General features: G+C 49.1%; 1 protein-coding gene across 1 annotated transcript in view; it reads left to right on the top strand.

Moving 5' to 3' along the window:
• Positions 1–13714, top strand: part of DNAJC11 (DnaJ heat shock protein family (Hsp40) member C11) — a 97738-nt gene that overhangs the window by 34146 nt on the left and 49878 nt on the right. The window contains exon 4 of the mRNA XM_084822146.1: positions 853–954. Coding sequence (XP_084678272.1) covers positions 853–954 — 102 coding nt within the window. The remainder of the gene's footprint in view (positions 1–852; positions 955–13714) is intronic.

Below are 13714 nucleotides of genomic sequence, written 5' to 3'. Positions count from 1 at the left end.
ATATGGGGGCAATAATACAGCCCTAGCTTGCAGGGCTGTAAAGATTGCTAAGATAATGTATGTGCTAAGATAATGTATACATAGGATAATGTATAAAGCCCTCTGCAAAGCACTAAGGATTTCACAGGTGCAAACATTCAGGTGCTGGCAGGGTTGGGCCTGGCCTTGTGCTCTGTTGGTCCTTCATTTTTAATTATTTATGTCCCGTCTTCCTTCCGAGCTAGAATTCAAAGCAGCATAGAGATATGAAGGCTTGTGGGGGGGTTTCCCCTAAATATCGCACTTGCAAGGGGGGATGTGGTTTCTCATCCAGGAACAGGCCAGATCCAGACTCGCTTAGCTCCAATAAGACAGCTGCATCTTAAGCTTTGAGACCATACTGTGGCCCTTTGAGTAGCACCACAACTACCCAGTGATGGAGCAGGCCTCGTTTCAACACATGGTTCTGTAGTTTGGCCTCTTTCACCATTTACTTATTTATTTATTAGATTTCTATACCATCCAATAGCTGAGGCTATATAAATCTTTTAAAAACAAAAATGGCTGCAGAGTAAAACCAAAGTAAAACCAAGAGCAGTGCCAAGATCTAAAAAGCATGAGTAAAAAGCACTGGGCTTGCTATGCCATGTGTTCCTTTACTGCAACTCTAAATAAATTAATCAAGGCTCTATGTCTTGATTTAGAGAGAGAATATTGTAACAGGAAGAAAGAGGATCGACAGCCCCTCTGAGCCTGTCTGCCAAAAGCCCTCGAGTGTTTCCCGTTGCATCCCTGATCAAACCCCTTGCTGTTGTTTGCTGGCTGTCCTGCTGCCGAATAAACTCTAGTGCTTGATTCCTTCTTCTCCCACAGGTGGTGGAGAGGAGGCGGACGCCTGCCGAGATCAGGGAGGAATTCGAACGTTTGCAGAGAGAGAGGGAAGAGAGGAGGCTTCAGCAGCGGACAAACCCCAAGGTAAGAAACCAGAGGGCACAATTGGCTTGGAGTCCCTGGCCCTCAGGTAGGGGATGCTGTGCATTTGTGTGTGTCGTTAAGTTCACCTCGTGATGTACTTATTAGGTGTCCTTATTGGAAAATGCATTAAAAGAGATTCAGCTTCCAAAAAGCAAAAGTGGTTCTGATGAGGCAAAGTTGTAGTAGTGTGAATGCAAACCCCGGAGGAGTGTTGTACATGGATCTGTGACGTGTTGTTATGGGTGGCAATTTATGTCTGCTTTAGTGAGTACCCTGGAGGTGTGGCAGACGAAAGTTTTTCTCTGGTGCTTTGGAGCAACACCAGGATTTCTCCCCTTCTATCTTACTGCTGCTGCTGCTGTTGTTGTTACTATTTTTTGAGCACCATCAATATGTATAGCCCTTTACAGACCTGCAGAAGCCGGAAGAAGCATGCATTGCAAAGTTAGAAAGTAAGGGAAAAGAACTGAGGGGAAGAATGGGAGAGCCAAGGCTGAACATAAGTAAATTATGATCTGTTTTGACTGGAGATTAAGGCTAAGGGATAAAGCCAAAGGCTTCACACAGAACATGCAGAGGGTCCCATGTTCAGTCCCTGGCAGAGCTTTGCCTGAGACCCTAGAGAGCCATGCGAGTCTGAGCACAGAGTCCTGAGCTAGGTGGCCTGTCAGTATAAGGAAGCTTCCAGCGGTCATATGTGCAGGGCTGAGAGTCGTCTCCCGCTCACCTGTGGAGTGCTTGGCAGCTGGTGTTGTGTCAGGGCTAGGCTGGACACTGGGTGAGGCCCTGAGTCCACTGTGCTGTGCTGGATCCTGCTATAAAGCAGGCAGATGGCCTTGCTATGCTGACTATGCAAGAGCAGGAGGCTGGGCTCTCCCCATATCTACACCAGGCCTGGCTGATCCAAAGGCTTCCTATGGCTAGCTGCACGCAGGGGCCAACGTTTGGACACTCCTCTTCTGTGTGCCTGATGGGGGCATTGAGTGCACACTGTCTGCAGTAGCTCACAAGGCTGGATTCCTGTCTTGGAGCCTGAATTCCTTGTTCAGGTTCCAGAGTTCTTGGCCCAGGGCTCCCAACCATGCTCACAATCAGAAGATCCAGAGTTATACCATCTGGGCACAGCTGTATGTCTTGGAGCACTCGCAGGCCAACAACCAAATTGGTGGCAAGTGTTTCTAAACCTCCAAGGTCCCAGGGCCAGTACTAATTCTGAACCTCCTTGGATTAAGGTGATCCACAGATCAATAGTTGCCTGGCTTTTCCATTGTGTGCAACATGTGTTGGGCACTGGGGTGATGCAAAGGTGGCGAGCTTTTTCTTCATCGTCTTTGTGCATCACACACATGTGCTCTGTGCCTGCTAGGAGCCTCGATTCAGGAAGCTTCCATAGCTGAGAATCATCGTAGCAGGAACCCTCCCCCACCATCCTACTGCGCGTGCCCTTAGCAGGCTCCCGCCTAGTCCCTCTGTTCTCTTTCGACAGCTGTGCCAGTTGCCTCGTAGGGGAACTTCTCTACCGCTTTGGGGTGTTTTTTGTGTATTTAACTGAGGCTTTTTCTTCTCCTTTCTTCGTTATATAGTTTCCTTTTCTTTATTCTTCTCCTTAAAAAAATAGTTTAGGTAGGGTTATTTAGTCAGTATTTTTCGCAGTCCCTGATGGCTGAGGGGACTGTGTATGGCACTGAAGGCACCTTTCCATAAGTGCGTGAAATGTGGCAATAAGTTACCATTGACATTCCCTTTGTTTATTTCGTCTGGGTGAGTGGTAGAAACCTGCCCTTGCTGCCAAGGTTTCTCCAAACAAGCCTGTCGTAACCATTCAGACCATCTAAAGGCGGTTCTGTGGAAGAGAGCACTGAAAGCCGTTGACGCACCCAAAGCGGCTGATCCGTATCCTAAGGAAAGGGCGATACAGTCAAAAGCGGTATCTCCTCCAATGCCTGCCTCTTCAGGCCCCCCAGTTCCATTTTTGGGCCGGCTGGATCTTCCTCCTCCAGGCTGCTTCTTGACTCTAGCAACAGCAAAAAAGATCTCTGAGGGCTAGAGAACATAAGTCTTCCTTAGACGCGCAAAAGAAAAAGGAGGCAAAGAAGCAACACAAGCAGATTTCTCCGCCTATTATACTGCCTCTGCCTCTGTTATTGGTTTCACCGATACCAACTATCAGTGTCGGTACCAAGAGCGGTTCCAACACAGACTGCATCCACTTTGGAGGAAGAAATTAGAGACACCTCTCTCGTAACAGAGCGACACTCTCCTTGACCTCCAACGCCAGAGGTTTACCCACATGCTCCTAGAGGCAGGGCTCCTCAGAGAGATTCTCCTGATTTGATCAGATCACTCTGCTACGAGAGGGAGAGAGAGAGATGTAGAGATCATTTCAGCCAGGAGCTTTCCCGTTCACCACTGTGTGACTAGGAAAGATATTCGGTTCCTTCCTCCATGTAGATCATATGGCTGGGATGACCAGGACGTATACTTCTAGTGGGCAGGATATTGGGGGGTGGCTTCCCATAGGCTTCGACCAGTCCTGTTTGCAACAGCATCCCACCCACCAGTAGACAATACCTTCTGCACTCCATCTCCTGACCCACCTCAATTGATATTGCTTGGAAGGGATGCCTCATCGTCGAGTGAGAGACGCGGAGATGAAGATCTAGACCTCTCAGTGTGGCGATTGCCATCGATACTGGTGTCAGAACAGGCACATACAAGACAGGAGCAGCAGTCTTCCCCACAATCCATTGAAGATTATCAGTCTGACGCCTCATCATATTGGTTAATAGCACTTTCTGTATCGTCTTCAGATGATGTTGTGAGTGCACCAGATAGAGCCTCTCCATCTGAAGACATGACCCAGTTCACGGATCAGGTATTACGGATGGCGCAGTCATTGGGTATTGACATCCAACAACACACAAAACATATCCAGGACCTGGTCTTTGATGCAGTGTTCACAGATACCTTGGCTCCTGTCTCAATTCTGTTTCTACCTATGCTCCTTCAGGCAGTATAACAGTCATGGAAGGGCCCCTCATCTATGATGCCTACTTCAAAAAGGCTGCAGCAGAAGAATGGTGACTTTCTTTTTACGCATCCTAAGCCTAATTCGATCATCGTGGAATCATCGCAAGGCCGCTAACAAAATATCCATACTTCTGCAGTGGACAAAGAGGGTAGACGGCTAGATGTGTCCAGGTGCCAGATCTATCGTTGGCAGCCCTAGGACTGCATGTAGCTACCAAGCTACCATGGCTCAGTATCAGTTGTTTTTATCGGATAAGATGACTTCCCTATTCACATATGTACCTGATGACCAACGTGAGCTGGCCAGAGTATTTCAAGAAGAAGCACTAAAGTTGTCAACACAATAGATCAGTACAGCTTGACATCAAGCCGGGTGCGGGACTAAAGCTATGGCGGGAATGGTCACCCTGCATAGACATGCCTGGCTCAGATTGGTGGGTCTGACTCCAGAGGCACATTCCAGGATTGAAGACCTTCCCTTTGATAGAGAGGGACTGTTCAATTCAAAGACTGATGAGGTGATGGATACCATTCAAAACACTAAAACCACCGCAAAAAAGATGAGTCTAGGCCAACAATTTATCCAGCAGCAACCAGTTTATAAACATCATTGTTCATCGTCAGCCTCCACAATTCCAGTCCCATCAGAGGCAGGACCATAACTTTCATTACCAGAACGTACAACAGCAAAAGTGGCCTTTTGCAAGCCAATCCTGCCAGTCTAAACTACCATTGGATACCGCCTTGAAATGTCAGCTTTGTCTTTGCCCAAGCCTGGACCCGCCTCGCCTGCCTCCAGAATTTGGAACTATTCTGTGCCAGTTTTTCCAGCTTGGAATTCAATAACATTGGATACTTCAGTCTTCAACAATATGGGTACAGGATAGAATTCGATGTCCTCCCTTCTTTCAGTACTGTGTGAGTAACCCCTCCCTTGGAGGTGGTACAATTAGAAACAGAATCTCTGCTGTCGAAGGTAGCCATTCAAAGAGTCTGCCGTACAGAGAGATGGATGGATTCCCCCCCCCCCCGATATGTCCTGACATGGGGTACACAGCATCCTCTTCTCTCTTCAGTGTGTTCCCTCAAACTCTGGAACGTATTTATTTTTAAATTCATTCTCGGTCCTATTTCTGAGTCAGAGCCTCTTACAGAATCCCAAAAGATAATGCTGATATAAAATACCAAATATATTATGGATATAAACATGCGGCTAAAATAACACAGCACTAATGCAGATCCCCAGTAGCCTAAAAGCTTACCCAAATAAAAATGTATTTCAAATGCAGTTTTGCTTCTCTTTTCATGGTTTGCCCTCCTCTCCACACTCCCAAACAACTGTTGTGTTATATCCATCGTTGCCGTAAGTGTTTCGCTCTTTTATTTTGTTTTTTTCTCCGCTTGTGATGTGGTGAATTTGTTATGAACTTCTCACATATCATTTCATGAACACTACGTCAGGTTCTCTTCCATATTAGATGCTTAAAATGAGTCCAGACATGCTCCATTTGTTACCATCCAAGAGAAGGTTTTGTGCCTTACATTGGCACCCAGGCCACCCAACTGCTAAGGGGGTCAGCTTGATTCTAAGGCTGCCTAAAGACCTTTCCTTTTGATCCCCAGAAGTCAGCTGTCAACATCCTGGAAATCCTGAAGCAACTATGGGAAGCTTCCCAAACAGCACTCCTTATATGGGAATTAGCTACCTTGGTGGAGCTCCATGCCCTGGCAGAGGGGCCATAGTTTACCTCACCTCTGATCTCTGAATACCTTATTCAGCCCCTCCTCTCTGGCCTTTGAAGTTTTACCAGGCCAGGCTCATGTACTTTCAAGACTGTGGCCTGCTTCGCACATAATGCCAGATCATGGTGTGGTTTGTTGAAATCTGGCTTGTCATACTGTCTGAACCCATCCCTGCAAACAAACCATGGTTTGTTTAACCAGCTGTAAACCACAAATAGAAGCCATGGTTTGTTGTTGGCTTATGGAGTCTGGCTGGTTTAAACCATGGCTTGTTGTGATGTCTGAGCCCATAACTGTGGTTTGTCCCTGGCTTGTTTGCACTACTGCCTGCCTTGAAACAGAGGCACCCAGCAAGAGCAGCCTGAAATCAAAACCACTCTGAAGGCTGACAAAATGGGCAGAAGAGAAAGAAACCAGAAATAGGGAAAACAAGCCACAGTTTGTTTGCTTGTCTGCAAGACAATTCATAACTAAATCATGCTTAGCGCTAGGTGTAAATGTAGCCTGTCTTTGCAACTGCAAGGGCCAGAAACTTGCTTGTTTTATGAGAAAAGCTGAAATCTTAAAGGAAGCTGAAATCTGTATCTCTCTTAAAATATTCCATGTGTCGTGTGGAATTGTAGAATGTTCACAGGCCTGATTGGATCTAATGTATAAGGAACTGGCTTCCCCGTACACTGTGTGTGATTAACTAAATGGAAAGCTCCAAGGGAAATATGCCATCAATGTTTGCATGTGAAGTTTGAGGTTCGTGGTACGGAGCAAGTGTGTGCCCCGTCTTTGTCCAAAGGGGCTTCCACATGCCCCTTCCTGGAGGGGCTACATAAGGTGGCTGGCTGAAGTGGCCTGGGAGAGCCAGGGCCTGCAGGAGAACCTGCCACCATTGGGAAGAGGCGTGCCTGCTGCTGCTGGGCCTGCTGCTGCTGCTGCTGCCGCCGCCACCACCACCAACACCAGGCCTTCCCTGTGGACTCCTGCCTGGCATTATTTTTAAGGGGATTTTTAATTTTTTTAAAATTGTTTTGTTGTTGTTTTTAATTTCTGGGGGGTTCTGTTGTGTTTTTAGGGGTGGGTAGCCTGCCTGATAGGCGGGAGTGAGGGGGCATGTGTCCACCTGATGGAGGCAGTGGGGGGCGTGTTGGGGGCCAGAACATACCGAGGCTGGGCGGCAGGCGCTGGCGGAGCGCTAGGGGCCGGCCATGCCAGGTAAGGGGAACAAGGGAGAGATTTGTATCCGGGCCTGTCCAGAGCCAAAGGATGGTTGGGGGAGGCGTGACCCCATCTTCTGGCCTTCGTTTGCTGCTCTGCAATGCCAGGTCTGTTACCCAGAAAACCTCCCTCATCCATGACATGATCCTGGACGAGGGTGCAGACCTGGCATGTGTTACGGAGACCTGGCTGGCCGAGGCTGCTGCTCCACCCTTGCAGCCATGTGACCAGCTGCATTTTCGTATGCACAGCAGCCGAGGGCTGGGGATCGGGGAGGGGGAGTGGCTGTTATCTACCGAGAGTCCTTGGTCTTCACCAGACCCCCTTTCCGGGAGACCAAGGTTGCTGAGTGCATGTACTGGAGGTTGGGCCCGAAGGGCAGTCTGGGGATTCTGCTCGTGTACCGTCCACCCCGCTGCACGACTGACTCCCTGGCCGAGGTGCTTGAAGTGGTCTTTGATGTGCATGTACAGTCCCCTAACTTATTGGTGTTGGGGGACTTCAACGTACATTCGGAGGCCATCCTCACAGGAGCACCTCGGGACTTCATGGAGACCATGGCTTCCTGGGAGCTGCACCATATTCTAACTGGGTCCACGCATGTAGCCGGTCATGCACTAGACCTTGTGTTTGTTTCTGGAGAAGCGGGGAGTGATCTGGAAGTCGGGGGTATATCCACCACCCCCTTGTCATGGTCAGATCACTATCTGGTGACACTGGACTTCTCGGTTGCACAACCCCTCCGCAGGGGTGGAGGACCCATTAAAATGGTCCGCCCCAGGCGTCTTATGGATCTGAATGGATTCCTGAACGCGCTTGGGGATTCTCTGGGGCGCGCCAATGGCCACTCGGTCGAGACCCTGGTGGGTGGCTGGAATGCCGCAATCACTGGGGCATTAGATCAGGTGGCTCCAAAACGCCCTCTCCCCCTGAACAGGGCTCGGACTGCACCATGGTTCAATCCGCGGTTACGAGCTCTGAAACAGGAGGTGAGACGGCTAGAGCGCCGGTGGCGGAAGTCTCGCTCCAAAGACGATCAGACACAGGCTAGAGCTGTATCTTCAGCCTATCACGTGGTGGTGAAGGAAGCAAAAAAGGAATATTATGCTGCCTCTATCGCATCTGCAGAGTGCTGTCCCAGGAGGCTGATCCAAGTGGTCCGGAGCCTGGTCGGTCCTGTGGCTCCGGAACCACTGGAGCATTCTAAGGCCTCCTGTGAGGCTTTGGCAAGGCACTTTGCAGATAAAATTGATCAGATTAGGTGTGTTACTCTGCACACTGTGGATACAGTTAGTGAGCAAGAGGCGGCCTGTGGCAAACCGGTTTTGTGGGATCGGTTCCAGCTTCTTCCTCCTGATGAAGTGGACAAGGTGCTTTCATCTGTAAGGCCAACCACCTGCTTATTGGATCCTTGCCCATCTTGGCTCATTATGGGCTGCAGAGAGAGACTGGGTGAGGGGATCAGCGCAGTGGTGAACACCTTCCTTGAGGAGGGAGTGATGCCATCAGCCCTCAAGGAGGCAGTGATAAGACCGCTCTTAAAGAAGCCCTCCTTGGATCCTCAAGTTCTGAACAACTTTCGCCCAGTCTCAAATCTGCCATTTTGGGGCAAGGTGATTGAGCGGGTGGTGGCGGTGCAGTTGAAGGCACACTTGGAAGAAACTGATTATCTAGACCCATTTCAGTCAGGCTTCAGGCTTGGGCATGGGACAGAAACGGCCTTGGTCGCCTTGGTGGATGATATGAGGAGGGCTCTGGATAGGGGTGAATGCTCCTTCCTTGTTCTCCTCGACCTCTCAGCGGCTTTTGATACCGTTGACCATGGTATCCTCCAGGACCGCCTGGAGGGGTTGGGCATTGGAGACACCGTATTGGGGTGATTCCGGTCCTTCCTCTCTGGCAGGTACCAGAGGGTAGCACTGGGAGAGGAGGTTTCAGACCCGTGGCCGCTCACTTGTGGGGTGCCACAGGGTTCCATCCTCTCCCTGGTGCTATTTAACATCTATGTGAAGTCGCTGGGGCTATCATCAGGAGGTTTGGGGTGCAGTGTCATCAGTATGTGGATGTCACGCAGCTCTACCTCTCGTTCAAATCTTCACCAAGGTTGGCCGTAGAATCCCTGTCCAAATGTCTGGAGACGGTGAGTGGCTAGATGGGGAGGAATAAGCTGAAGCTGAACCCTGACAAGACCGAGGTACTTTTGGTGGGAGACAAGAGGAGGCTGGGGGATGTTGACCTGGTGTTGAATGGGGTACGGCTACCCTTGAAAGACCAGGTCCGCAGCCTGGGGGTCATTTTGGACTCCCAGCTGTCCATGGAGGCTCAGGTGTCAGCTGTGAGCCGGACAGCAATGTATCAACTCCATCTGATACGGAGGCTGCGTCCCTTCCTTCCCGACCATCTGCTCCCATCGGTAGTACATGCCCTGGTCTCCTCTCGTTTAGACTACTGTAATGCACTCTACATGGGGTTACCCTTGAAGACGGTTCAGAAGCTGCAGCTGGTGCAGAACGCAGTGGCTCACCTGATTAAAGGCAGCCGCCGGCGAGATCACATCACTCCAGTGCTGAAGAAGTTGCACTGGTTACCTCTTGTTTTCCGGGCCAAATTCAAGGTGTTGCTTTTGACCTTTAAAACCCTATATGGTTCTGGCCCAGCCTATCTTAAGGAGCGCCTCCAGAAACACCAGACAGGCCGCTTAACAAGATCAGCCTCGGATGGCCTTCTCTCTGTCCCATCAGCCAGGACAGCTAGACTGGTGGAGACGAGGGAGAGGGCCTTTTCTGTGGTGGTCCCCACTCTGTGGAACTCCCTCCCTAGGGAACTCCGCCATGCCCCCTCTTTAATGAGCTTCCGTCGTGCATTAAAAACGTGGTTGTTCAGGCAGGCATTTGGGGTGGGTTAGGGTATTTTAGAAAATGTTTTTACTGTAGAATTTTATTGGTTTAAACTGTTTTATTGTACCTGTACATCTCCCAGAGTGGCTGGGTGACTAGCCAGATGGGCGATTAATAAATTTAATAATAAATAAATATAAATAAATAAAATTCCTAGCAGTGCCCGCAAAGAGCCAGAGCTGATAGGATAGGCTCCTAGAAGTTTACATTTTTCTTGTTGACTCTAAAAATAAAAGTATCTAAAAATATCTTTGTTGTCCTGACCTAGCATTTGGTAGCTGCCCTTTATCTCCCTAGCTGACTCATTGCATAATTAGAAGTGGAGATAATGAGTTTTCTAGGTGTCATTCCAGAGGCTGTACAGAAAGTTTGCAAGCCTCTAGGGGCCGAACGTAGCCTACCATACTTGGCTTGTGTCAACTTGGAGGGGGGCAAGGCAGAGGCGTTTGGCTCAGGAGATCAGCTTCAGGGAACAACAGCAGCCCCCACCCTCTGCTTTGCTAGGGGTTGAAAAGGATCACCTGAGCCACTCTGTTCCTCACTGGTCTAGCTGCTTTCCCTGTAGCTCTGTCTTTGGCAAGAGCATGAATGACAAGTCCCCTATTTCAGCCTCTAAAGTGCTGGTTTTGACCTGGTTTCTGGGTTGCTACATTTAGTTGATCAGGTAAAAACCTTTTGATTCACAGTGCACACACTTGCTTCTCACCATGACAGAAACGGCTTTGGTCGCCTTGGTGGATGATATGAGGAGGGCTCTGGATGGGTGTGAATGCCCTTTCCTTGTTCCCCTCAACCTCTCAGCGGGTTTTGATACTGTTGACCACGGTATCCTCCTGGACCTCCTGGAGGGGTTGGGCATTGGAGACACCGTATTGTGGTGGTTCCGGTCCTTCCTCTTCGGCAGGTACCAGAGGGTCGCACGGGGAGAGGAAGTTTCGGACCCGTGGCTGCTCACTTGTGGGGTGCCACAGGGTTCCATCCTCTCCTCAGTGCTATTTAACATCTATGTGAAGCTGCTGGGGGCTATCATCAGGAGGTTTGGGGTGCGGTGTCATCAATATGCGGATGACACACAGCTCTACCTCTCGTTCAAATCTTCACCAAGATTGGCTGTAGAATCCCTGTCCAAATGCCTGGAGACGGTGAGTGGCTGGATGGGGAGGAATAATCTGAAGCTGAACCCTGACAAGACCGAAGTACTTTTGGTGGGAGACAAGAGGAGGTTGGAGGATGCTGACCTGGTGTTGAATGGGGTACGGCTACCCTTGAAAGACCAGGTCCGCAGCCTGGGGGTCATTTTGGACTCCCAGCTGTCCATGGAGGCTCAGGTGTCAGCTGTGAGCCGGACAGCAATGTACCAACTCCATCTGATACGGCCGCTGCGCCCCTACCTTCCCGACCATCTGCTCCCATTGGTAGTATATGCCCTGGTCTCCTCTCATCTTGGCTACTGTAATGCGCTCTACGTGGGGTTACCCTTGAAGACAGTTCGGAAGCTGCAGCTGGTATAGAACGCGGCGGCTCACCTGATTAAAGGCAGCCACCGGTGTGATCACATCACCCCAGTACTGAAGGAGTTGCACTAGTTACCAGTTGTTTTCCGGGCCAAATTCAAGGTGTTGCTTTTGACCTTTAAAACCCTATATGGTTCTGGCCCAGCCTATCTTAAGGAGTACCTCCAGAAACACCAGACAGGCCACTTAACAAGATCAGCCTCGGATGGCCTTCTCTCTGTCCCATCAGCCAGGACAGCTAGACTGGTGGGGACAAGGGAGAGGGACTTCTCTGTGGTGGTCCCCCCTCTGTGGAACTCCCTCCCTAGGGAACTCCGCCATGTCTCCTCTGTGGCACTCCCTCCCTAGGGAACTCCGCCATGCCCCCTCTTCAATGTGCTTCCGCCACGCATTGAAAACTTGGTTGTTCAGGCAGGTATTTGGGGTGGGCTAGGGAAATCTTAGAAAATTATGTTTTAATGTGTAATTTTATTATTTTTAAGCTGTTTGTATTATTGTACATCGCCCAGAGTTTCTGGGTGACGGGCCAGGTGGGCAATTAAGAAAATAAATAAATAAATAAATAAATAAATAAGACACCCTCCCAATTGGGTAGCAGATTTTTTAAGGTTGGTTAGTTACCTGCAATATACAGACTTAGAAAAACCACCTTAGGAAAGCTGCTCCTCTTTCTCTCATGCACACAGGAGGAAATGCCTCTTCTAAGATGGGTGCCTGCAGTGGCACATTTGTGCTTCATCTAAAAACAAAGGAAGAAAGCTTCTTCAAGACTGTTTTTCTATATATAGGTTTCTGGGTTGACCAAAACTCATGCGATCAAGTATGGCTTTTTAAATCTGTTGATAGGTCTGCTTTAACTCCTTAAGCGATCTGGGTTCAGAAAGTCCGAGGGGAGTGGCTCCTGAAATACATGCCCTCTGCCTTGGGCTTTAGGAACTTCAGAGGGGACCGTGCTCTCAGCCCGCTGCTGTCTGAGTGAGACAAATGCAACAAGGAGTAGGCCCTTCTCCATGGTAGCACCTTACCTTAGTGAGGATTTGGGGGAAGGAAGTTCAGAGAAGGCTTTGGGTTAAATAACTGCTGATAAAGGTGGTGTTGTTATTTTGTAGTAGTATTTTTGTGTTTGAATGATTCATTGCTACTCTGTGTATGAGTTGGCTGACAGGGCATTTGTCAGTTGGCTGACATTTTTGAGTAGAAAAGATTCCAGGTTTGGGCACCGTTGCTGGCTCAGGTCCAAATAAAGCCAAACCAAAAGCTTCCACATTTTCCTCACCGATCTGATGGCTGCGCAGCAGGCTGTGATACCTGCTGCGGGATGGCGGGTGCTCCTCCATTGCATACTGTGTTGCATCGTGTTACCTGTCAGTTATGAGAGCAAGAGCGTTTTTCCCTGTCTTCCATAAAACTTGGTGTGCGTGAGAGGGAGAGTGTATGTGTGTTACACTTCTAACACACAGATAAGGGGGCTTGTGCAATTCAAGAGAGAGTGGCTGTTGTGCTATGCCCTGAATGTGAAATGTACCTTGCCCATCTGAGGCCGGGGCTGATCTGACTAGCTGGAACAACAGCTCAGTCCAGCGCACCACAGTTCGGGGCTCAGGTACTCCCCCCGCCTCCCCTCACAGGCTTGGCTTCAGCGACTTACTTTCTGCGATGATCATACCATAGCTGGCTGTTACATCTAAACCAGCAAATCCAATGCAGGATGGCCAGCCAGCTTCAATTGGTTATTTTCATTCTCATTTGGAGGGCAAATTCAAACCACTGTTTGCTAGTTTGGATGCAACAGCGAGCTGTGTTTGGCTTGTGTGGATAGCGTCTAGGCAGCCTCAATGTCTGTGTTAAAATAATTTCTTCCTGTGTCCAAAGCACAGCAATGGTGATGAAAGGTGACCCGTTCTAAGAATACAAAGGCTTATCTGTCAATATTCTCTGTCTTCTGAACAACTGTTTGTTCCGTGCTCAGTCCCTGGGGATTCAAACAGTTTTACAGTATATAATTCAATTCTTTTCTTTTATGGCAGTCATTTCCTCTTTGGCTCCAACAGTGTTATCGCTGGAAAATTAAATTAAAACAGTTAAGGGAGCAATCCACCAAACACTGCTGAGACACGAGAACTACTGAAATGAATGGCAGTTGAGAAACTGCTGAGCTTGGTGGATCGCTCCCTTAATGTTACTAGCTGCTTATCCTTTAAAGTCTGCAGGAGGTACAAACCCAGTCTCTGACTTATAATTTTTTTGGTAGTGGGGTGATAGTGACCCCAATTGCAGTTCCTTCTTGGATCCTCACAGACAAGGCTGGAACAGATAAACATCTCTTCAGGGTTGCATGAAATCTGTAGTGGGGATGACCCTTTGGGC

Source organism: Heloderma suspectum, chromosome 15 (genome assembly GCF_057233095.1).
Source record: "Heloderma suspectum isolate Gila_16-S chromosome 15, 16-S_ref, whole genome shotgun sequence".
Taxonomy (NCBI): Eukaryota; Metazoa; Chordata; class Lepidosauria; order Squamata; family Helodermatidae; genus Heloderma; species Heloderma suspectum.
The sequence above is the reverse complement of the archived record's forward strand: the minus strand, read 5'-3'. Positions and strand labels throughout refer to the sequence as shown.